The 24,214-nt window shown below is 51.4% G+C and overlaps 1 protein-coding gene across 16 annotated transcripts in view; it reads right to left on the bottom strand.

Moving 5' to 3' along the window:
* Window positions 1-24,214, bottom strand: part of ARHGEF28 (Rho guanine nucleotide exchange factor 28) — a 288,520-nt gene that overhangs the window by 118,489 nt on the left and 145,817 nt on the right. For 10 of the 16 annotated variants that reach the window (XR_013380085.1, XR_013380084.1, XM_077898173.1 and 7 more), the window contains 3 exons: window positions 21,642-21,753; window positions 11,437-11,489; window positions 10,806-10,866 (listed from right to left, as the gene is read on the bottom strand). Coding sequence is in view for 13 of the 16 variants with exons in the window: in XM_077898173.1 (XP_077754299.1) it covers window positions 10,806-10,866; window positions 11,437-11,489; window positions 21,642-21,753 (226 nt within the window). In the remaining 3 variants the exon portion in view is untranslated. Of the gene's footprint in view, window positions 1-2,030; window positions 2,481-9,334; window positions 9,483-10,805; window positions 10,867-11,436; window positions 11,490-21,641; window positions 21,754-24,214 lie in introns of those variants that run through there. The other 6 variants (XM_077898171.1, XM_077898176.1, XM_077898174.1 and 3 more) reach the window with 5 other exon arrangements.

The following is a 24,214-nucleotide window of genomic DNA, read 5'->3' as shown; positions in this document are numbered from 1 at the left end:
AGATCATTCCCCGAACTGAAATGAGTTACGACGAGCGCAAAGACGGTCTTAGGGAAAAAAAACAGACAGTCTTAGAGAACGGCAACCAGCCCTCAAGCAGTCCTCCCCGGGCGGGAAAAATATTCACTCCAAAGAATCGATGACATGGTGTCATCTCCCCGCTTTCAGAATTTGGGATTTTTTAAAAAAATTATTTGGAAATAATTTCAAATTTCCAGGAAAGACAGAAGAATGGCACAAGGAACCCCAACGCATGATCCTTCCCGAGAAGTACCGACCGTTAACACTCGGATTCCACTTTCTGCGTGTGTCCCGGCTTGCGTTTCCATGCGTGTGCATGCACTCCCTCCTGGGTAAAGCCTTTCCCCACCGAACCATTTAATGGAAAGCTATAGCTGTCACGGCCCCTTCCCGCAGAGAAGGAGCAAAGCTCTAAAACACGACCACAGAGAAGCGCAATGTTGGGCGACGTGTTGAAGTCCCCAGGAAGAGAGTGTCAAGGACGCAGCGGAGCAGCAGGGTGACTCTGCTGAGCTTGAGGCTTTCTACCAGCCCTGGGGGGTTAACCAGTCTTATTCCGGGGGCGGGGGGGCTTGATTCTAGCCAAAGAGCAAGTACACGCGCACACGCACATGCACACACTTGGAGCAAACCAGGTACGTTGATAACTGCCATCCGCCATTTTGCTCAGCGGCAGTGACTCAGTGGGTCATTCTGTTCCAGCGGATACAGAGCTCCACTTTCACAGACATCCATCCCTTCTGGGGCCCTGGGGGCTCAGCAGTCGAGCGTCGGCCTTCGGCTCAGGGTGTGACCCCGGGATCGAGTCCCAAGTAGGGGTCCCTGCATGGAGCCTGCTTCTCCCTCTGCCTGGGTCTCTGCTTCTCTCTTATTTATAATAAATAAATAAATAAATAAATAAATAAATACATACATACATACATACATACATACATACAGTCTTAAACATCCCTTCTGCCTTCAAGCTCATGAAAATGTTCTTTTGTCATTGAATTAAAAAACCACCACATAACTCCCCACACACGATAAGGGGCAGGTGGGTTACGGGCCTTCTTGTCGGTAAACCTCAGACCGCAACAACCCCGCCTGCCAAGGCCAGCTGAGGATGGCGCAGCAAGGACACCTCCGCTGTAGCCTAGCACCGATTTGTCTTTTCTCTTTTATTTTTTTAAGATTTTTATTTATTTATTCCTGAGAGACAGAGAGAGAGAGGCAGAGACCCAGGCAGAGGGAGAAGCAGGCTGCATGCAGGGAGCCCGACACAGGACTCGATCCGGGACCCTGGGGTCACGCCCTGAACCCAAGGCAGACGCTCAACCGCTGACCCCCCCCAGGGGTCCCTGTCTTTTCATTTCTAAAGCCTGGGTGGCAGGAATGAGTTGTAAGGAGGAAAAGCTGGTATAAGCGCCCTGCATTATTAATCATGCTGCACGTAAACGCGTTTTTCCTCTGGCAGCAAAGCCTTTTGCATACGTGGTAATTACGAATAAACTTTTTAATGTGTGACTAGATCCCCTGGAGATACGCGCAGGCTTTCTTGTCTAAATCACTTCCTCAAAATCCCTTCCTTGGAGTAACTATAAAATCAATAGTATAAAGTATAAACCTTCTTACGTAAAGAATCTTTTCTTAAAAAATTCATACCCAGGTGGGAACCCAAACGCAGCAGAGACGGGGGCGGCGTGAGCGCCCAGCTCCTCGGGTCAGCGGGACCCCCCATCGGGGTGACGCCAAGCCGCCCGCTGGAGTGGAGCTGCACCACGGCCGTCCTTCTCCCGAGCCGCCCGCCCGCCCCCGGCTTCTACCGAGAAACTCACGCCGAGTCCGAGTCCGAGGGCCGGACGAGGAGCAGGCAGCTTTACCTCCTGGCCCCAGCTGGGGGGCCCCAGCCGGGGAGCTGCACAGAAACATGCAGGGACCTGCACCTCATCCGGGAGCCGGGGAAGAAGGGAGGACAAGGGGTGGGATTGCAAGGCCCCGGGGGTCAGAGGGGAGGCTGCGGGGTCTACCTGGCTTGGCCGCCCTCCGGCGCGTCTTCATCTTGGGGAAGGACGGCCACGAGTAGTTCAAAGGGGAGTCCGAGTCCGAGTCCATGTCTCTGGCGCCGAAATCAGCAGACGCGCCAGGACACTCGGGACGCTCCGGGTGTCCCCCGCAGGGGCCAGTCTCCCGGGGTGAGGGCAAGGGCTGCGGGGAGGCTCCGGCGCGGGCCAGGGAGGCCGGAGGGACTGAGGGGGCTGGGGAGGCCGGGGTGGCCGAGGAGCCTGGAGGGGCCAGAGGAGCCGGGGAGGCCAGGGAGGCAGGAGGGGCCAGAGGGGCTGGGGAGGCTGGAGGGGCCGGGGAGGCCGGGGTGGCCGGAGGAGCCGAGGAGCCTGGAGGGGCCGGGGAGGCCAGGGAGGCCGGAGACGCAGGAGGGGCTGGAGGGGCCGGGGAGGCCGGGGAGGCCAGGCTTCCTCCAGGCAGCCAGCGCGGAGCTGGGGAAGGAGCTGCAACACCAGGCCAACCTCGGGGGGCGGGGACGGGGCACCACCGCCCAGTTATCCAGAAGGTCACCAGGAGCCAATGAATCATTAACCCCCCTCTTCCCTGGGCCGGAGATGGAAGTGAAGACAGGGCCTGAGCTCCGAGGGAGCGCCCACCATGCAAGACAAGCCTCCTTGCAGGCGCCTGTTTGGCTCTGGAGCCGGTGTCGCTGGTGGGCGGAGGCCCATGTGCTGGGCAGCTGGGGAGCTCAGGCCGCCTGGGGCACAGACTCTTCCAGAGCGGTCTGTCCCGCGCCACGGGCAGTGGGGTGGCCCCTGGGAGGCTGGGTCCAGGGCTCAGCAAGGCCACGCTCTGCATCCCTCGCTCTCCCCTCGTGAGGAGTCACCCACCTCCGCTTTGCACAGTCGGGGCGTCGGCTCCACCGTCTCGGGACCGGCACCGACACAGGGCCCTGGGCACCCGGAGAGCCGCCCCTCAGTGCCCCGGACTGTGGGCTCCCCGCCGGGAGGCCACCCTGGCCCAGGCCCCACCCCGTGAGCACCAGCCACCTGCCCCACGAAGGCCCGAGCGACACGAGCCGCCTCCTGTGATGCCCCGACGCCCAGGAAACCAAGAGTGGGAATAACGGGGAGGCCTGCGGGTCTGAGGCGGTGGCGCCTCACCTGACCTGCCTCTACCGGGGGCACCTGGGGGCTCAGTCGGTGCAGCGTCCTCCTCGGCCTGGGCCCTGACCCCGGGGTCCCGGGATCGAGTCCCGCATTGGGCTCCCCGCAGGGAGCCTGCTTCTCCATCTGCCTGGGTCTCTGCCTCTCTCTCTCTCTCTCTCTCTCTCTCTCAAATAATAAAATAAAATCTTTTTAAAAAAATATTCTCGGTCCTTACATCAAGTAAGACAGTTTTAGTGCACGTGGACCTTTAATATAAAATAAAATAATACAATAAAATCTTGAAGTGGGGATCCCTGGGTGGCGCAGCGGTTTGGCGCCTGCCTTTGGCCCAGGGCGCGATCCTGGAGACCCGGGATCGAGTCCCACGTCGGGCTCCCGGTGCATGGAGCCTGTTTCTCCCTCTGCCTGTGTCTCTGCCTCTCTCTCTCTCTCATTCTGTGTGTGACTATCATAAATAAATAAAAATTACAAAAAAAAAAAATCTTGAAGTGTTTCCATTCATTCTCAGTTTTACAGCTTAGAAAAGTACCAGGGACACTGCAGGCATGTGATAAATGAATTAATGATTACACTACTCTTGGCAGTGTGGATGGAAAAGCTTCTTTACATGTCACCTGTAAATGTTATTTAATAGACTGATTAAAAATATGTATTTAAAAGAATTTTTTTGACTCAAGTATGGGTGACACAGGGGATCCCTGGGTGGCTCAGGGGTTTAGCGCCTGCCTTCAGCCCAGGGCGGGATCCTGGGGTCCCGGGATCGAGTCCTGTGTTGGGCTCCCTGCAGGAGCCTGCTTCTCCCTTTGCCTGTGTCTCTGCCTCTCTCTCTCTCTCTCTCTCTGTGTCTCTCATGAATAAATAAATAAATAAATCTTTAAAAAAAGAAAAAAAAACCTATTTAAAAAAAAAAAAGTATGGGTGACACACAATGTGATATCAGTCTCAGGTGCACACAGTGATTCGACAACTCTGCAGGCTACACCCGGCAGCACCAGCCACCACACAATGGCTATGTCCTCTACCATTGGCTCTATTCTCTACACTATAGAAAATACACGGCTCACAGGAGTTCCTGTAGCTTTGTATCAAGGGTTTAAAAATATATTTGTGTTTTATTCATCACAATAGTATCTTTATCTGAAAAGATAAAAGAGCAGTAGTTGTGAGGGGACAAAGCCCACTGTTGTCCAAGGCTCCAGGCAATACCCGGGGTGTACCTAGATCCATGGACTCCTGGCTGCCTCGGCGAGGTCTGTAGACCAAAGAAAGGGAAACTCCAACTGTTTAGACAATCATCACACTGCAATGGAAGTGTTGGATCAGGAGATAACATTATCTTTCTCATTTTTCACACATGGTTAAGTTTTAGAGCCACTTAATGAGGATAAATCCCAGGTCAACAAACTACCAGAGCTGCTCCTCTCTTGACCGTGATGACTGGTAGATCAGAAGAAAGGCAGGACAATCCCAAGAGAAACACGAAAAAAAAAAATCCTTCTGAAACACATTTCTAGTACTTGGGGTGCCAAGGAGATTCATATTCATCTAGTCCTCCCCAAAGCACAGGTCCCGTTGACCAATTATCTATAAACTGATTATCGACAGGAGTATTATTCTGACAACAAAAAAGTACATGTGAGAAGCTCAATAAGATTTTCTAATTTGATTTACTAACATTCTTAAAGAATGATAAGATTGCCACTGACCATCTATATATCATTCATTTAACACATAAAGTGAAGTAGAAAATACTGTTTGCACACCTCTATTTTTAGGACAGCTCATTTTCTTGCTTAACAAAGAATTTCTCCCAAATGTGGGTCACTTACCCTCCTTGTTTTCTAGAGTAATTAACTTTTTTTTCCCCTGTTGTGCCAATATGATTGCATTTAAATTAATTCAAGATGGTATTTACGTTTCATTCATAGTCAATGGATTGATTCCTTTGCTTTCCCTGGCTGATTCCAACTGCAGTTAGCAGAATTCAAGGATATATCCCAAGGCCACTTTCTCATCAGATATCATGCAACTATTACAATACAAGAGTGTGAATAATTTCATCAGTCTTAGTGTGCCTCTTTTATACTTTTTTTAAGATTTTATTTATTCATGACAGAGAGAGAGAGAGAGAGAGAGAGAGAGAGGCAGAGACACAGGCAGAGGGAGAAGCAGGCTCCATGCAGGGAGCCCAACGTGGGACTCGATCCCGGGTCTCCAGGATCAGGCCCTGGACTGAAGGCAGCGCTAAACCGCTGAGCCACCCGGGCTGCCTGTGCCTCTTTTAATTAGAAAATCCTTAGAAAATTACCTCTGTATGGTTACAATCACCCAGGGCAGGCGCTGTTGCCTGGAGTTTTCAGCTGTGGGGAAGAACCATGTGAAAGGGAAGCTTCCCTTGATCCTCCTCATGTCATCACAACATGTCACCCACCTTTCAATCTTGGTGAAATTCATCTTCCTTAGAAGAGTATTTATATTTTGATTTGAATTACAGTATTTGTACAGTTTTCTTATTCTCCAGTGAGACCCAAAAATGCCTTGAGTACAAGAGCTATGTCATACTCGTATTTTTAAGGAGCCACAAGCTAAAAAGAAAAACTGTGGGGTTTGGAGCCATATACCATCCGGGCTTGGAGAGTGGCTCTGTCACTTATTTACTTAGTGACCCTAAGTCACTTGTATTTTCCGATCCTCAGTTGTCTCATCCACACTATAAAGAGTTGTAAGGATCAAATGAAGTCGTAACAGTAGAGAACTTCATATAAGTTTTCATTAAGTTTCAGCTTAAATATTAAGTTTCCCTTTCACTGTATTCTCTTGTACATTATAGACACTGAAGTATCCTTATGTTTACCTCAGGAGTAAAGACTTGATTTTCTGAAACCTGAGACGTGCAAATGTGCACAGAAGTTCCAAGACAATCACACCAAGACTGAAAGAGGAGGAGGACTTGTTTTGCTTCTCCGCTCCATTGTGTGACAACCAGAAACCACGGTTTCGAACACTGCTGGACACCATTCTTGGAAAAAGTCATTGAAAAGAACAGACAAGAGGAGGTAAGACCCCTAATGCCAGAACAACAAGCCTCTGCTGGTTCACTTCGGCTAGCACGATGGCAATAGCGTAGCCTTAGGCGAAAATCAGAGACTGTCAGGATCTTCCTTGAAATTCCTAGAAAGCACTGTATCATCTCCTGGAGTTCAACACAAGCAGCACGTCTTTGCTGGAGAACCCTGTGACTTTTGTTATGCACCAAGCGAAATGCTTGGCTTTTACTGGGGGGCGACGGTATACAGAAAATATGGATTTTTAAATGCTTAGCTCAAATCCATGTGCTGAAGATGCGCTCACTCTGAGAAGCACAGGGGGACTACACATTCACAGTTTTTTTCTACTGTGAGCATGTGTTGCTGCCACAACTTAAGATTATTTTTTCCCGAACTCTTCTGTGGCACAATATTCGATCCGGGATCTTGGCCGACGCGGTGGCCAGCCAGACCTGGAGCCGTGCTGCAGCCGAGCCTGGGCCCAGAGCTGGAAAGCACTGTGATCCCCTAGCAGAGGCTGCGGTTCCCATCCCATCGCTGCCTCCCTGTGGGGGGGGGCGTCCCCCCTTCCCTCCCCAGTCCCCCAGGAACGCTGAAACACGCTCACGCTGCTGACTTCACCAAGCCTTCATTTTTTCCACTCACCCCAGTCACACACGTACGCTCCACGGGGGTCAGGCTCAAGCCGTCTTCCGTCCAACGCGGGACACACCGGATAAATCATGGTAGGAAAACCAACGTCGCTCTGAGCGTCCCTGAACCTGGTCCGACGCACCCAACTCCACTCACGCTCCCGAGTGTCCCGTGCTAAGGAAGCAGGGGTGTCACCTTCCAGGAGCTTCTGTAACTTGCCCGAAATGCTGGCATCTTGTTTCACAGGCCTCCAGGACAAACTCAACGTTTAACTGGAAATCGTAATTGCTAACCAGACACACACTTTTATTTCGTCCAATTCAGCCTTTTAAAAGTAGAGTTAGGGCAGCCCGGGTGGCGCAGTGCTTTAGTGCCGCCTTCAGCCCAGGGCGTGACCCCGGGGTCCTGGGATCGAGTCCCGCATCGGGCTCCTGCATGGAGCCTGCTCCTCCCTCTGCCTGAGTCTCTACCTCTCTCTCTGCGTGTCTAATAAATCTTTAAAAAACATACAAAAACTTTAAGAAAAAATTAAAAAATAGAAGTAGAGTTAGCAAGGCAGCAGCAATTCAAGCTATCTCCAACCTTGCTGATGCAGTCATGGTTTGCACGCCTTCCTTTGTGGGTGGGATTCCAAGAAGGCAGCTGGAGCTCGCCCTCCCTCCACATTCCCACAGCTGTCCCCTTGCTTAGGCTTGATGCCACCACCTTCTCCTTGGCACAGCATCTGCTGGGGCCCCGCTACCAAGCTTCTATTCTTAATCATATTTCGCCCTGCACACTTGAGTGAAATGGGCAAATGGACTTTCTTCCTTCTTAAATTTCTCTACTGACCCACTTCATCTATGTTCTCTAAATCCATTTCGTCCGAATGCTCTGCTCTCAGTCTCCAGTCCACCTGCCTATAATGTGAAGGAAACCCCAAAATGAGAAGTTCCACTCTTCACTCAGCACCAGAGTTGGACCCCAGGCCTTCAACTGACATATAGTCTTCCCTTTGAACAAAGTCCCAGCCCTTCAACTGATACTCGCCCCCAGGAGGCGCTTGCAGCACCCACAGAGAGCAGGGGTGAATGTCCCATCACCCTGAATGTCCTCCTACGACTCACTGAGGTGGTTCGGAGGCACTGGCTTGGATAAACGTACCAGCGATGACCCCACCACCACCCCCAAGGCATCATCTCTGCAACCAACGGTCATTTTCAGTATGTGAACCACTGGCCAGTGTGGTTTTTGATGCCTTGATGGCCAACAATACAAAGGGAACCTCCAGGGCAATAAATTAAATAAAAGTCACCTCCTCGGTCACGCTAGTCACACATCACACACACAGTAGCCACAGGTGGCTACTGGCTACCATTCTGAACAGTCCAGATACAAAACATGGCCATCGTCGCAGCACGTGCTGCTGGAGCAGCACCGCTGGAGCTTGTGAGCACACGCTAAACTAACATCATACTAACATCATTTTAAATAATACAAGTCAGCCAAGAAAGAAACCTCTACCGTGCTGACGTTTATCAGCACGTCCTTGGGGACTGAGCAGAACATAAGTGCAAATAAAACGGCACAACAGTTTGCAAGTGCCCTTGTGGAAAAGCCGTTTCGATTTCCAGACTCCGGCTTATCACCCAACTGTCGCTCACGGCTTCCTGGCCCAGAAGGTCCTTTTAAGACCCTATTATCAGTTTCTCTGCATAAAGTCGGGTACCTTTTTTTTTTTTTCCAATCCAAAAAAGTCTAATCCAAAGAAAGAAGCAGGGACGCCTGGGTGGCTCAGCGGTTGAGTGTCTGCCTTTGGCCCAGGGCGTGATCCTGGAGTCCTGGGATCGAATTCCGCATCGGGCTCCCTGCATGGAGCCTGCTTCTCCCTCTGCCTGTGTCTCTGCCTCTCTCTCTGTGTCTCCATGTATCCATGAATGAATGAATGAATAAATAAATAAATATAAATAAATAAATAAATAAATAAAATCTTTAAAAAAAAATAAAAACAAAGAAAGAAGCAAATATCACCACAAGGAACGATCGTGGCCCTTTTCATCACTCACTGGGGATGAAAGCTCTACAAGGGTGTCTCAAATCATTTAGTACAATCCTCCTCAGACCCAGTGACATTACTGGCAAAACACACCGATTAGGTCGGGCTACTCCATCCTCTTCTTACCCAGCAAGTACGCCAGCTAGAGAAGGGAGTCTTTAAAGGTGAAAATTAAAATGACCCCATTTAATACTCATAAAAAAAAAAAAAAAAAAAAAAAAAACGGCCGATGCTCCTCCCCCACCAGCAGTTTGTCTTGGTAAACACTCTTCAAAGCTAACATTCCTAGGAGCACGATGCAATTTGCAGATGAGGCATCCTGTATGCGTGAGCAACGGCTGTGCTCTGAGTTTAATGGCCTGCGACAATCCTGTAGATGGAGATGTTTGCTTTCATTTCTGCTTCCTCTTCCCCTTCCTCTCCTAGAGGTGAATTATGGCCCTTACCTTATAGAGCAGAAATATCAAAGGTGTGCGCATTGCTTGGCAGGGTCTTACTTTCTGTTCTGATTTCAGGCCTTCTGAAAACATCCCTGCTCGTAGCCAGGCTGCCAGCAGCACGGCCAGCGGATGCCGGCGGTGGTGCTTCCTGCCATACTTTCTCTCCACGACTCCCCCACTGCCGTCCCTGCTCTGCCCGTGCGTGCCACGCATGCCCACAACACTCCGCTGGCCTCCAGTGGGACTCCCGTGCCTCTGGGCCCCCAGGCCCACCCACCCTCACGGTTAAACTCGCCCTTGGGCATCGTCCTGGTCTCCCCCTTTTGCGTCCGCCCGAACCCTCCACGAGCTCCAGCACCAGCTCACTCACAGCGACACCCAGCTCCCCTCCACTCACATGCGTTCCGCGGGGGGCGCAGCCTCGGCCTCACTCAGGGAAGGAACTGGGAAGCTTGTACGTAGGTGCCTTCCAGTCAAGCCCAGAGGTCTGGGCGAGTTTATGTTCATCCTCCGGCCTCCAAGAGCCTCATCAGGCTCCAACTCCAAGGGGAACTCTGGGGCCCACATTCGCCCTCCAGGACTAGCGAGCGGCCACAGGGATCTGAGGAGACGCCCTAGGGAGCTGCGACTAGACTTTGTGGGCAGATGAGAAGGTCCAGTCCCAGGAAAAAACTACCTTCACCTCTGCCAAGAGATCGCCTAGTGCCCAGAGGCTGCACCCAGCGACAGCATCTGGTCCTTCCCCAGGCCAGGGGAGGACTGCATGGGCTCAGCTCCAAAGGTACCACAGCTGGGTCTCAAAATGGGCAGGAAGCCCGGGGTTCCAAGGCCGGGCAGGGGGAGCCGGGAGTCTCAGGCCCACCACGTACTGTCGCCAGGGGCCTCAGCCCCTTCCTCAGCCGTGCTGGCGGGGCCCACCTCCGACCAGGAATGAGGCAGCCAACACAGGACACAGTCCATGCCAGACTCTGGCTCAGAGTTCCACTGCTTGGAAGCAGCCTCCATTGCTTTGCCTTTGCCTTTTTTTTTTTTGGTTAAAGGATCATACGTGGAGACTCAGTCCCTGAACTCAAGGTATTAATACTGCTGCCGCGACAAGACTTCATTTTGCATTGGTTTCAAAAACTAGACAAAGTTCCCAGGAGGGAAGATTGTATTTTAAGATTTCTTTTCTTGAATAAATAAATAAAATTAAAAAAAAAAAAAAAAAAAAGGCAGCCCGGGTGGCTTAGCGGTTTAGCGCCGCCTTTGGCCCGGGGCGTGATCCTGGAGACCGGGGTCGAGTCCCGTGTCTGGCTCCCTACATGGAGCCTGCTTCTCCCTCTGCCTGTGTCTCTGTCTCTGCCTCTCTCTCTCTCTCTCTCTCTATCATGAATAAATAAATAAAATTAAGAAAATAAAAATAAAAAGATTTCTTTTCTTGGGGTCCTGTCTGTACCCAGGACGTGCACACGGGGATGCTGTATCTGGAACATACCCAAATCAAGACTGTCCTGGCCGTCGTGTTCATGGGGGTCAACGTCCGGGCTGTCCACACGCTGGAAAAGAGGTTTTTGACAAAAATCACTTCTGGGCCACAATTGGGTTTACTCTCATCAACGCAGGAAACGTGACCTCAGAAAATATCCGTGAGGACGCGTTACGTGTCTCGCAGCACGGGCACGAGCACAGGCTTGCGCTCGATTAGCAGTCCTCAAGGGCTCCAGGGAAGACGGGACTGGGCCCGCGCGGAGGCCCACCTGACAGCCCTGCACAGGTCCCCTTACGCCCACAGGCTGTCCCCGGGCATCCCCCTGCAGCCGCCGTGCGGGCAAACATCTGTAGCTCCCACTCTTTAAGGAAAAACTTGCTTTGGAAAATGTATACGCTTGGGTTGCGTACACAGCCGTGAGCCAGAAAGGCAGCGGCTTCGGTCGGTCAGCCCCGGTCCAGAGCAGAGGCTGACAGTAGGTAGAGCCAAGTGAATTTCAAGTGCACGTGAGATGGGGAACACACTTCGGGGGGCGTGGGGGGTTCCGCTAGCTATCACCACTAGTTCTTCACTTCTACTTCAGCTCCAAAAAGAAGCCCCCCCCCCAAAAAAAGAAAGAGGGACAGAGAATCATTACCTTTACATCCTCCTTTTCAGGTGATGGCCTGCCGGTCACCAAATTCCTAATCTCTGCAAAAGGAATAATCGTCATCAGGATCTGCTGATAGAAGTTTTCGTTAAAAGAAAAAAAAAGCGGGGGGCAGCCCGGGGGGCTCAGCGGTTTAGCACCGCCTTTGGCCCAGGGCGTGACCCCAGGTCCTGGGATCGAGTCCCGTGTCGGGCTCCCTGCATGGAGCCTGCTTCTCCCTCTGCCTGTGTCTCTGCCTCTCTCTCTGTGTCTCTAATAAATAAATAACATCTTTAAAAAAGAAAAAAAGAAAGAAGAAAAAAACCCCCAAACTAGATAACAAATAGAAAGAGCTGCCCGAGGAGTGGTCCGAGCGGAGCTAGCCTGGATCAGGCTTCTTAAAAACCAACCCTCCGCGGAGTAGGAGATGCCCCGACTGCCACGCTGCGGTAATATCTGGGGACCAAGAGGTTAACAAGCCCAGGACCTCTCGCAGGAAATCCTGATGGGGGAAAAAAAAACATCATTAAATAAACAAAGGCCCCTGATGCAGAAGGAAGACAGCTCACAGGACGAAGGCTCTTCCAAATAGGCCAGATTCTAGGGACGTGCGTAGGACCTACCTACACGTGTCCCACGTGTCCAGCTCCTCAAACACCACAACTTTCGTGTTTCAAAAGGGCCTCATTCATCCCCACTGAGGCTCAGCCTTGCCCGGGCGTCCCTGACGCCTCAAGGCCAGCCCGACCCTCGGGCTCCCACCCCGGACGGCGCCAGGCCGGGCACGCGCAGGCGCCCTTCCTCGGAATAACGGCTTTCCTGGAAACTCCAGTGGTCGGGATGCCCCGGGCTAAACAGGAAGGTTCACTTGAGGGGTATTTTTCTCTGGGTCCTGACCGGTTCTCTTCGCACTCAGCTGCCGTAACAAGAGCCACCATTGCTGATACATAAGCACCAAGCAGGGTGGGGCCTGGGGAAAAGGAGCACTGGACACCCCGGGCAAGGATGGGGAGCAGGGCCTTGCCCAACCGCCCCTGGACCTTTGGGCTGCCCTGCCCGTCGCCCACCCAGGGCCCCTGCACCTCGCCATCCTGTTACCTAACGTCACCCAAGCCCTCCCGTCTCACGTGGATTTACTCATGTTGCCAGGACCAAAGCAAGGAGTCTCATTCATGGCTGGGTTCTTTGTGTGTGTGTGTTTTTAAGATTTTATGTGTTTATTCCCGGGGGCCCAGAGCGAAGGCGGCGCCGGGGAACCCACGTCGGTGTGCACCCCGCGCCTGGCCTGCAGGAGGCAGCACCGACCCGCCGGCTGCGCGACGCCCAGGGGAAGCCTGCCCAGAACCGCATGACCCAGGGCTCCACGGGGTGGGAGGCGCCTACAGAAAAGACGGGTTTTTGTTCTGAAACACAACACACCCGACCCCTAAAAGCTGGGCTGCTGCGGCGGGGAGGGCCCCGAAATGAGAAAGGGAGGGCGGCAAGAAGCAAAGGTCAACGGACACTCCGGCCCAGGCCTCCGGGCGCGCTGGGTTTTGTCCTGCTTCCTCTAAAGCCTTTTCACCCCGCGTGCTCCTCAACTAGGCTCCCGCATTTCTAAGACACGTGGAGGGCGCTGGTCAGAAGGGACAGCACACGTTTCCCCAAGACTGAGCTGACCAGGCCGCGGCACCCGACAAACCCAGCCTGGGCTCACAGAGGTCACGTCCCTCGGGGGCCCGGCCAGATCCCACCCTGCCCATTCCCACCTTGCACCCTGCCGGCCCACGCTCTTCTGTGCCGCCAACTGCAGCTTGCTTTTGTTTCAGGTATAATCTAATCTAATTAATGCAAATACCAGAAGCTGTTAAGAGAGACAAGTGTTTATAAGATTTGTACTGAGTTTAAAAATAGCTTCCAAAGTTATAGAAGCTTTACGCAAGCACCACTGAAGATACCTGGGAGCGTGTATAGACCCGGGATAAGGTCTATAGGCGATCTTTAATTAATCTGGGACTATACACAGCTCCGGCCTAGAGCTTTAAAAGAATCTGGTGCTCATTCCACCGGAGGTCAATCAAACTGCTCTAGGAGAGTTTCTGCTAAATTACCGGGATCCTCTTACACTCGGTCAGCTGTGACACCAAGGGCGGTAGTGCAACCGAACCGCCCATTGCCATGGCAACCTCCAGCCAATAATGATATCGGTAACATCAAACTATTCTGTTTTAAAGGCCCATTAATCTTGCCCTCACAGCCCACCCAGAAGGATTATCCCCTCTAAATCCGATTTACCAAACTTAATAAACATGTTTTCTTACTGCTAAACTCTAAATGGAACAACAAACGAGCTCTAATATTCATGGTCACCAGTGACACCGTACCTGCAAACGGGGTTTTCAAAAACCAGGGTTAAGCGGCTATAAGATTATGACGAGTGTTTCTGTTAAGAAACAGAGGAGCCTAATAGGTCCCAGCTCTGTGTTAAGTCTCACTGTCCCCTTTTGACGACTGGGACCTCAGAGGCCACACCTACTGCAAAGCAAGCGCTTACACTGGACACACAGGCTGATCAGGACTCTCCTTTAACTGCCCTTTGCTGGGTCGTCTGGATCTGCCCAGGAAGGAGGCAAAAAAATAAATAAATAAATAATTCAAAAAAATTAAAAATAAATAAATACATAAATAAATAAATAAATAAATAAATAAATAAATATTCGTGATGGGAGCCAGCCAGACTTCTACCGTCTGGATCCTCCCAGGAAGGAGGCAAAAAAATAAAATAAAATAAAATAAAAATAAATTTAAAAATTTAATAAATAAAATAAATAAATAAATAAATAAATATTCGTGACGGGAGCCAGCCAGACAGCTATCGTCTGGAGTCTGGATCCTCCCAGGAAGGAGGCAAATAATAATAATAATAATCATCATCATCATCATCATCATCTAAATAAATAAATAAATAAATAAGTAAGTAAGTAAGTAAGTAAATCGTGATGGGAGCCAGCCAGACAGCTACTGCATTCTTGGTTCAGGTTCAACCGTCCACGATGGAGTCAACACCTGGGCTAGATGGGCAGGGCATCACCAAAAGTACATCGGGAACCGAGGGCCATGCTCTCAGCTCATGCTGCCTGCCCCACAAAGGCCCAAGGGAACTCAGAGGGGTTTACAGGGTTTGAATGGATCCTTTCCTCCCAACAGATGTGAGTTCTGGGGAGGCTGGCCCGACCCTTAGGTGCCGGGAGCCAAGCGAGAGCCTGCATACTGGAGGCACCAGATGAACGCTTCTCTCTCCAGGGGAACCTACACCTGGCGGCCCGGAACAGCAGAGGAGTTGTTGGGGATCATCAGGCAAAGCCGTGGCTCAGGACCGGGATGCAAGAGTTGTTCAAGTTTCTGAAATACTAACTCAAACACTCTGAATCCCAGCTCTGTTGATCCCCACTTCCGAGCTGCCGGACTGATGGACAGAGGACTGCCTTTCCCTCTGCTTCCTCCCGCCCCTCCCGCCGCTTCCCCTCTAAGGACTCCGTGTCAACGCATCGCGCCAGTGATTCACCCGGGTGTGCATGTCCAGTTCACGAGAGGCCGGGGCTGAAACGGCGAAGGGAACAAATTTGAGACACTCCTCTCCATTCGGCAGCTACTTTAATGCTGTGCCCTCTGGTTCAGCATCCCAGTTACTCTATTTTTTTTTGCCTAAACGCGGGAACACTAGTAAAATCCATCTTGTGGGCTTCCCAGCATAAGCAAGGACTAGGAGAAAGAACAAGGCCCTACCTACAGAAATACCAGCATCAGCCCATCAGTCCACTCTTGTGAACAGGCTGGGTCCCTGCTGAGCCCCGGGACCAGCCAAGGCCAGGACCAGCAAGGCCAGGACGTCCAGGCGAGGGCAGGCATTCGGCACCAGAGCAACTCTGGATGGATTCTAATTTTCCTATTTGCACTCTGCATCCTCTCTAAAGGAACTTAAGAACTCTTTTTTGAAATACTTTTAAATTACTTGTGATAACTTTTTCGAGCCACAAAAATAATTAAGGAGAAAAGAAGAAATAAAACCACCACTAACGTTTTAGTATATACACTTCCTTCCCTACATGCATATTTTTGTAACAGCTTTAAGGCATAATATTATACTAAATATCCATTTAAAGTGTACATATAATTCAATTATTTTTGACACATTTGGAGTTTTGCAATTGTTACCCCTTGAGAATGTTTTCTTTACCCCCAGGAAAGAAATCCTGTACCCATGAGTGCTCACGCCCCAGACCTCCCCACCTATCCCCACTCCCGCCCCAGCCAAAGGCAACTACCAGTGTCCTTTCTGACTTAATGATTTGTCTGTTCTGGATATTTTATATCAATGGAATCACACAATACGGGGTCTTTGGTAACAGGATTCTCTCACACAGCATAGTATTTTTAAGGTTTTTTTTTTGCATAATTTACCAGCAGTTCATTCCTTTTTATTGCCCAAGTGCCATTCCATTACATGGATGAACCACATTGTGTGTGTGTGTGTGTGTATATATATATATATACACATATATACATATTTTGTACATATATATAGAGTATATTACTGGGTCATATGGTAACTATGCTTAATATTTTTTCTTTTGCTTATATTTTTATGTTTTTATATGTTTTTATAATATACTTTTGGGTTTGTTTTACATCTCCAGTCTGCATTTGCCCACGCCCCATAAAAGTCTCCAATAGTGAATAATTTACAGGGGGTGGGGAAAAAAAAAAGATTCCCTTAGCCCAAAACTTTGGTTGCAACTATCACATAAACAAAGGCTCTAAATAATGACCTCTCTGCACTGAGGGGGGCACTTGATGGGATGAGCACTGGGTGTTATTCTAGATGTTGGAAAATTGAACACCAATAAAAAATAAATTTATAAAAATATAAATGAATGAATGAATGAATGAATAAATAATAATGACCTCTCATACTGAGGTCACGATTTAATTTTCCTGATTTACTCAACTGTTTGAATAAAATGAGGCAAGTCATACTTGAATGATATAAACAACATTCATTTTTTGTCTTGTGAATACTTTTCTGTTCCCCCGACTTCCCACTTGGATTCTACTGGAACTCAGGAAAGAAACTCTTCAGCTCTACTTTCCACGTAAGCTCATCTCAACTGTATTGGACTCCTGACACGGGCTCAGTTCATGCTAGTCCTTGCCTCCAGGCTGCTCATCTGACCGTCGGGAACCGGTACCCATGGTGCGTCTGGACAGAGCTTGTTACAGTGAGGCGACTTCTGAAGAATGGGGAGATTCTTTCCAGCTCAAATTAAGATTCTTCTGATAAACTGGGGAGGCAAGAAGAATTTTTCTCCGTGCATGACAAAATACTAGTATTGTAAGAATAGAGAAAATGAGCACCACACTGACTTGATCTCCTATTTTTATCCTTGACCCCTCGATGAAGAAACTCACTCTCCTGAGGGCCGGAGGAAAGAGTAGATTGGCAAAGCCAGCCTCTAAAGGACGTACAGGAAAATGCTGAGCGGCTCCGTGAAATGAGAGGAACAATTACAAATTACTTCCCAGGGCTGGAAAGCACGTTCTCTGGGCGTGATTTTTTTTTTTTATAAATTTATTTTTTATTGGTGTTCAACTTGCCAACATACAGAACAACACCCAGTGCTCATCCCATCAAGTGCCCCCCTCAGTGTCTGGGCATGATCTCTAATTGTTCTGAAAATGCCAAAATATTTGACTTCCAGGTGAACAACGCCAATGAAGTATTGGGATGGAGGGTCCATACTAGGGTTAAGATAAGAATGTGGTGTCCAAATGAGTGACCATCCCTACAGAACAGCCTATTGCTGTCCTGAAATCCCCAGCATCTCGGGCCCCAGCCATCCCGTATCTCGGCAGACACTGGAACAGCACCCAACCCTTCTAAAGAAGGCTTTCAGTTACAGTATGGAAAATGAAGAATCTTGGAAAGGAAATCTTGCGTAGATAAAAAGGCCCTTTGTTTTCTGTTTTCCCCCAATAATTCACAGGAGGTTCTCAAATAAGGAGACTGTACCATTCAAGTGCCCCTTCACGTTCGCTCACCCGGAGCACACAGAGCTGCATTCTCCTCGAGAGAACGTTTGAACAAAAAAATCTGCTTACCTCGTGCCTGGGACAGGGAGAGCCATCTCGTATCCCGACACACGCATGACGGCCACCAAATCCACCCTCGCACACGTTACGACGTGGCTTCTAACGAGCCGGCGCTGCTGTGATGCTTCGTGGTGGCCGGGCAGCCACCGTCAGGCAGGCACCAGTCCAGGGCTCTACTCTACTTTCTCACCGAAGCCTCACTACACACTACGAAATGATACGCCCAACTCCACCATTTTGCACAAAAGGAAACACAGCTGAATAACCTGAAAAAATGTTCAGAGGCCAGATCGCGGCAGAGTTGAGGAGTTAGCAGAGTCTGCCTGGAGCTGGCGTGTGTCATCAAGACATGCCTGTGCACGTAGGTCATGAATCTTCCTCGTAAGAACTTTATGAGACAGGTCAGCCGTGTGGAAGAAAGCTCCTTTCAAGGCGATGATCCCAACTTTGCACACAAATGCCAGAGAGAACTCTCCAACAGCAGCCCAAAGACCACGCAGCCGAGTGTTCTGTTATGCAAGGGCGGGGACTACTCCACGGTGTGATCGGGAGATGTCCTTGTTGACCTCCCGACTACCCAGGCAAGTTGTGGCACCTCTAATCGCGCGGCGCTGCCCCTTCCTCGTGTATAAAACTGGGAAAATTGGGCAGCCCAGGTGGCTCGGTGGTTTAGCGCCGCCTTCAACCCAGGGCCTGATCCTGGGGTCCTGGGATCAAGTCCCGCATCAGGCCCCCCTGCATGGAGCCTGCTTCTCCCTCTGCCTGTGTCTCTGCTTCTCTGTCTCTGTCTCTCATTAATAAATTTTAAAAAATAAATAAAATCATAAATAAATAAACAAATAAACAAAACAAAACAAAACAAAACTGGGAAAATACACTCCTGACATCGGAAAGGTCCCTCTCGGTGAGCACTGGCAAGTGCGTTCCGTGGATGCACCAACCCTGCTCGGCTCACAGCTACACCCGCAGCACCCGGCACGGGCCCGGCCCTCAAAAAATCCCAGAGCTCAGTTGTATAAAAATAAACTCCTGGAGATGAGGGCTCTCCCTTTTGCCATTCTGGTTGCCGATCTGCCACCAGGGCCTGGACCACGGTGGCCTGCGAGCGAGTGAGCTCTCAAGCATTTGCTCAAGGGTAAGAAAAAGTGAGCCTGCAGGACCCTCAAGTGCCTGCCTAGACCGTGCCCAGTTTTGGATGCACGGCCCCCCAAGCACGCAGGCGGCACGGGCGTCTCGACCGCAAGACGCACCGAGATGCCGAGAAACAGGACGTGGACTCTGAATCTCCACCGTGAATGAGGGCCTCGGATACTGCATTGTTACCTTATTTGGTCAAAGGACCCTTTCCCAAAGCATCTCCTAAGTCTAGTGTTTTGAACAATGCCCTTTAGGAAATCCTGGGACAGGAGATCGGAGAAGGCGAGGGACCAAACCGAGCGGCTGGTGGACTACTAACACTGGCGTCAGCTTACTCATCTGCGTGTGTCACAAACGAGAGGGCTTTCTGGCCATTGAGCTCACCTGGAGTGACCTCCCATCCTTCTGGGAGTCTGATCCCAAGGATGAAGCTGTGGAAACATAACTGGCTCGGGGACCATAATGACACCATTTATCATGCTAATGGGGACTGTAAAGCCCATCTCCAGGATAACACGGTCATCCTTTCAGCAACAGCAGCCACAGATACAAGTGCAGGCCTTCCCGTTCCACTCCCTGCCCCTGGAGGGACGGAAAAACATGATCTCTTAGGAATCTTCTAGTAGATCACAAAGGGAAAGCCTGCTTTCGGGGTTTAAAGAAGAAGGGGGGAGAAAACGCAGACGTCCAGGTGCCTACGGGTCGACAAGCGGACCGGCCCTGACGCTTTCCACGTCAGCCTACCACCAGGCCCCACGGACCTGCAGTTCCTAGGGCGTCCTCCGAGGATGCAGATCAAAGCACTTCCCACCAGCTCCGTACAGCACACACACTGACCCCGTGGAGCTGGCGCCCTTGATCCTACCTTGTGCCTGCATGACTGCAAGTGTCATCGCCTCGGCTGCTCCGAGGCCACCTAAGTCAGCGTGCCTAAGATGCAGTGCAGTTTCCGTCATGACCCCGCTGCCTGCGAGGTCTGTCCCAGCTAGGAGTCACGCTCCCCCTCACGGCTGATGCCCTCCACCTCAGGGCCCACCTCCCCATCATTACACCTGCCCCCACCCCAATCCCTCCAACCCGCTCTCCACGCTCTCAGTGACCTTTTGAAAACCATCATCATCGAGCCTCATTTGCTTGAAGCAGCTCCCGCCGTGGTCAGGGTGGAGTTCCAGGTTCCTGCCTCCCTCCCAAGCCTTGTGTTACCGGCATCACGCGTGTGTGCACACAGCACACGCCCCTGATCAACAGGACTTCAAAATTATCTGCATTTCCCTCGATTTATCATGTGATCCGAGCTCTCTATCGCACATGCCTGCACTGCCTGGAGTTCCTTCTCTCCACCTCCTCCGGGCAGCGCTGACCCTTGCACCATCCTGAGCCACAGAGTTCTCCCCGTGCTGCTCACTTGGGACGCCCCGATGCACGTATCAAAATGTCCTGGGGCAGCTTGTTTTCCTGCCCCAACCCCAACTGTCAGCCCCCCATAAGGGCAAGAATTTAAATACTTATTCAGACTCTGTTCCAAATCAGTTTAAAGGTGGGTTAGAAGGGAAGAAAAATTACAAGGGAAAATGCAAGGATGGAAGTTTACTAAATAAACGACATAAAAGCAGTTAGCAGCACCATCCATGTTTGCAGGCCACCATCCTGGCTCCAAGTTTTTGTCTTTGTCAACCAGCTATGAGGAAAACACTTGCTCAGTTACACTTAGAGCAACAGAAGCAAAGCTGAACGCTCAGGGGAAGCCAGCCTTCCAGACAGTCGCCCCTCCAGGCCTTTGGGAGAAAGCACAGAGCTACCCATGGCCTCCTTCGTAGGCAGGACGAGCTGCTGCTCCCTTAGGGCCCCCAGCACATCACCTGCAGGACACAGACCTGAGGGCAAGTCCGCAGAGGCCCAGGCAGGTCCAGCCGGTGAGCTGAACCCCGGACAGTGTGCAAAAGGGACGGGCCGCACGACTGCCAACGCCTTGCTGCAAACCTTCCTTCTCCAAGACTATGTTTGAACAGACACGGGGGCCGAGAGTGTGAGAGTTTACTGCCTGACAAATAACTGGAATGCAACTAGTCTACGTTGCCAAATACACGCTGAATCACAAATATTATTCACGGGGATCCCTGGGTGGCTCAGCAGTTTAGCGCCTGCCTTTGGCCCAGGGCACGATCCTGGAGTCCCGGGATCGAGTCCCGCATCGGGCTCCCTGCATGGAGCCTGCTTCTCCCTCTGCCTGGGTCTCTGCCTCTCTCTGTGTATCTCTCATGAATAAATACAATCTTTAAAAATAAATGAATAAATAAATATGCTTATATGCCCATCACAAGGACTTGCTAACAGATAACACTTGTCTATGGAAAAGCGGGCGGGGGAAAACCATGACGAGGTGGAGAACACATGCCCAGATGGCACCCCTGCAGGGGAGCTGGGTGTTACCTACAGCTGAGACGTCCACGATGCAGCACGACGACTATACCTCTTGCTGTGGATCCACAGGCGGATCTCTGCCCTCAAGCCCCTGAAGCCCCATGAGGACTGTCACCATCCGTGTGGGACGACCAAGTCGGGTGTGACTGTGTGCGTCCCGAGGAACACCAGCACCCCTGCCTTCACCCTGCAACCCGTGGTGACCCGCACATCTCGACAGCGACACCGACCCAACCTCCAGACCCCTGATGCCGGACTAGCCCAGGACAGGGCTGCACAGAGGACGAGCGACCCAAAGGACAGGTGGCTGGGAAGGAACAAACGCAGCTCAAACCTGCGGCGAATGCACCGTGTCGGGAGAGCACCCTGGAGGTCAGGGTGGGGCCAACGGCGCTCAGGAAATGCCAACTGAAGTCCAGTGTTCGCACTGCCTGCCTCTGCCCCACGGCCCCGACCCCGCCCGCCTGTCGCTCTGGGCTCCGGCTGCACTTCCGAACCCCTCCGACCCCGGAGGCGGCCCTGAGCACCTTCTGGGTTCCTGGGCGCGGGGGAGGCAGCTCGCGTACCCTCCTCAGTGGCGGCAGCCCGGGAGGGCATGCCCCGGCTCTCCTCTGGCCCAGCTTCTCGGTCGTCAAGAGCCTAAGAAAGAAAAATAAATAAATAAGTCAATGGGAAACTCTGGCGGGTTCAGATCTGCGCCCAGGAGACGGAAATCGGGATCACGGGCCTGGGAGCTGGGACAGGCAGACGCGGGTGGGGCCAGCTGCATAGACGAGGCGGAAGGCTGCTGGGAGGAGGCTGACAGGCGACGAGGGCCCGGAGGCAGGGCCAGCAGGGTCCCTGCCACCAACGCCCCACGTCACAACCAAAGGTCCTCCGGAACCTAGTGCATGAGCTGCAAAGGCCTCCCCCGCCCCCGCCCCGAGATCAGAACACCCCGAGGGCGGAAGGGAGCGGCACCCCTCAGCTCGTGCCCCCAGGCTCCGCGGGCTGCCCTAGCCGCGACCACACCAGGTGCCCGAGGATGAGCCCGGGAGCCCTAGATCCCGCACGACGTGCCCGACGGCAAAGTGCCCGAGGCTGCGGTGGCCCACGGCCCACGGCAGGGTGGCAGGTGATGCTGGGCAGGGGACACGGCAGCCGGCCCAGAGCCCTGGACCCTCGTGGATGGCGTAGCAACCGGGCTCAGTCAGGCTCTTGGCTCCTCTGGAGCAACACCCCAAGGCCGGAGCAGCAACAGCAGCGCGAAACATGCAAATACACACATTTAACCAAATCTCAAAGGGCAGGAGATGAGAAGTGCCCGCTCACCGACCCCATGACCAGTGTCCTCTCCTGCAGGGCCCACCGCGGAATCACGGGGTGACTGGGCCAGGGACTGCCCGAGAGGCCATGGGAGCCTCCCCGCACAGGCTCAAGGCCCAGCAGCCCTGGCCAGCCAGAGGGCCTCGTCTTCAGGGTAAGCCAAGGCCAAGCCTACACGGAAAGGGCATCAGGCTGCTACTCCGATTACAAAACACAACCTGATGGAGGAAAACACTTAGTTTTTTTTTTTTTTAATGGGTCTATTAAAAACAATGTTTAGGGCGGCCCAGAGGGCTCGGAGGTTTAGCACCGCCTTCGGCCCAGGGCATGACCCCGGGGTCCCGGGATCGAGTCCCGCGTCGGGCTCCCTGCACGACGGGCTCCCTGCCTGCTTCTCCCTCTGCCTGGGTCTCTGCCTCTCTCTCTCTCTCTCTCTCTGTCTCTCATGAACAAATAAATCTTAAAAAAAAAGTTTATTCTTATGAATAGATTTGGATGCAATCATAGAACACTTGAATTTCCCAGCTCCATTATTAGTTTTAGCTAAGGTCTAGAACTAAATTCTCAACATTCTGATTAACAGGAAAAAGTGTGATGAGAGAACTAAAACATGATTGAAAAATATAGCTCAGATTTTGCCTATTATCTGATTTCCTAATATCTTTGCTTTTTGGATATTTAGCACCAACGTCATTTTTTAACGTTCAATGTTAAATTGCAAATTATCAGCCCCCCCACCCCCCAATGTCTGCAATGATACAGTGTGGTAACACGGACACTTAACAACCCCTAACAAGTGCGGCGTCTAAATGGGATCATCACCCGAATGCCTCTTGTCTACGTAGACTCGGGTAAAGCAGACTCAGGTTTCTGAACTAAGGTTTTATTGTCGTTGCTCTAGAAAGGCTGAAGATAACCGAGCAATGCCCAAATCCCAAGACTGAGGGGCTAAGACAGGACCGAGGATATGCTGCAGCTCAGAATAAATTAGTCATTAGTTCCAAGTCATTATCTACAGCTGTTGCGTAAAAAAGAAACAAAAACAGGCATAATTTTATGCACCTAAGATGTCATAAAACATGAATACTTTATTACTAAACTAATTCCATACTTGTTCCCCCAAATTGTAAAGCTTTAGCATTGACAACCTGTAACAGTTATCACCTGTTTTCATTTAAAATAGCAACAAACTGGGATCTCTGGGGGGCTCAGCAGTTGAGTGCCTGCTTTGGGCCCAGGGCATGACCCTGGAGTCCTGGGATCGAGTCCTGCGTCGGGCTCCCTGCATGGAGCCTGCTTCTCCCTCTGCCTATGTCTCTGCCTCTCTCTCTCTGTGTCTCTCATGAATGAATAAATAATCTTAAAAAAAAAAAAGCATCAAACTAGAAAAGGAGTACCATCAAAAACATTAAGTTCAAAAATACTATAGAAACGTTTTGTGGAGCAGGTAAGAACTACTCTGTATGTCAATTAGAGTTCTGGACCCAATCCAGGTGGGTATACTGGAGGGGCTGGGGGTCCCCCGCCCAGGAGCCGTCCTCCAACACTGTGCGAGACGGGCCACCTCCACTCCTAAGGCCACTCCCAAGTCCCCGTTGTTACTTGCAGTTCTGACCAACTGACTGCAAATGAGGGGATCCCACGACCTCCTGACCTGGGATGTGACTGATCTGCTGGCGTGGCTCGCAGACCTCGGAGGAACAGTGCCCTTGCAAGATCACTGGTTTATTATAAAACGCTGTAACTGAGGAAGAGCCGGGTGGAAATACCGCCCGTGGGGAGGGCTCTGAAAGGT

The sequence above is a fragment of the Canis aureus genome, chromosome 5 (genome assembly GCF_053574225.1).
Source record: "Canis aureus isolate CA01 chromosome 5, VMU_Caureus_v.1.0, whole genome shotgun sequence".
Taxonomy (NCBI): domain Eukaryota; kingdom Metazoa; phylum Chordata; class Mammalia; order Carnivora; family Canidae; genus Canis; species Canis aureus.
The sequence above is the reverse complement of the archived record's forward strand: the minus strand, read 5'-3'. Positions and strand labels throughout refer to the sequence as shown.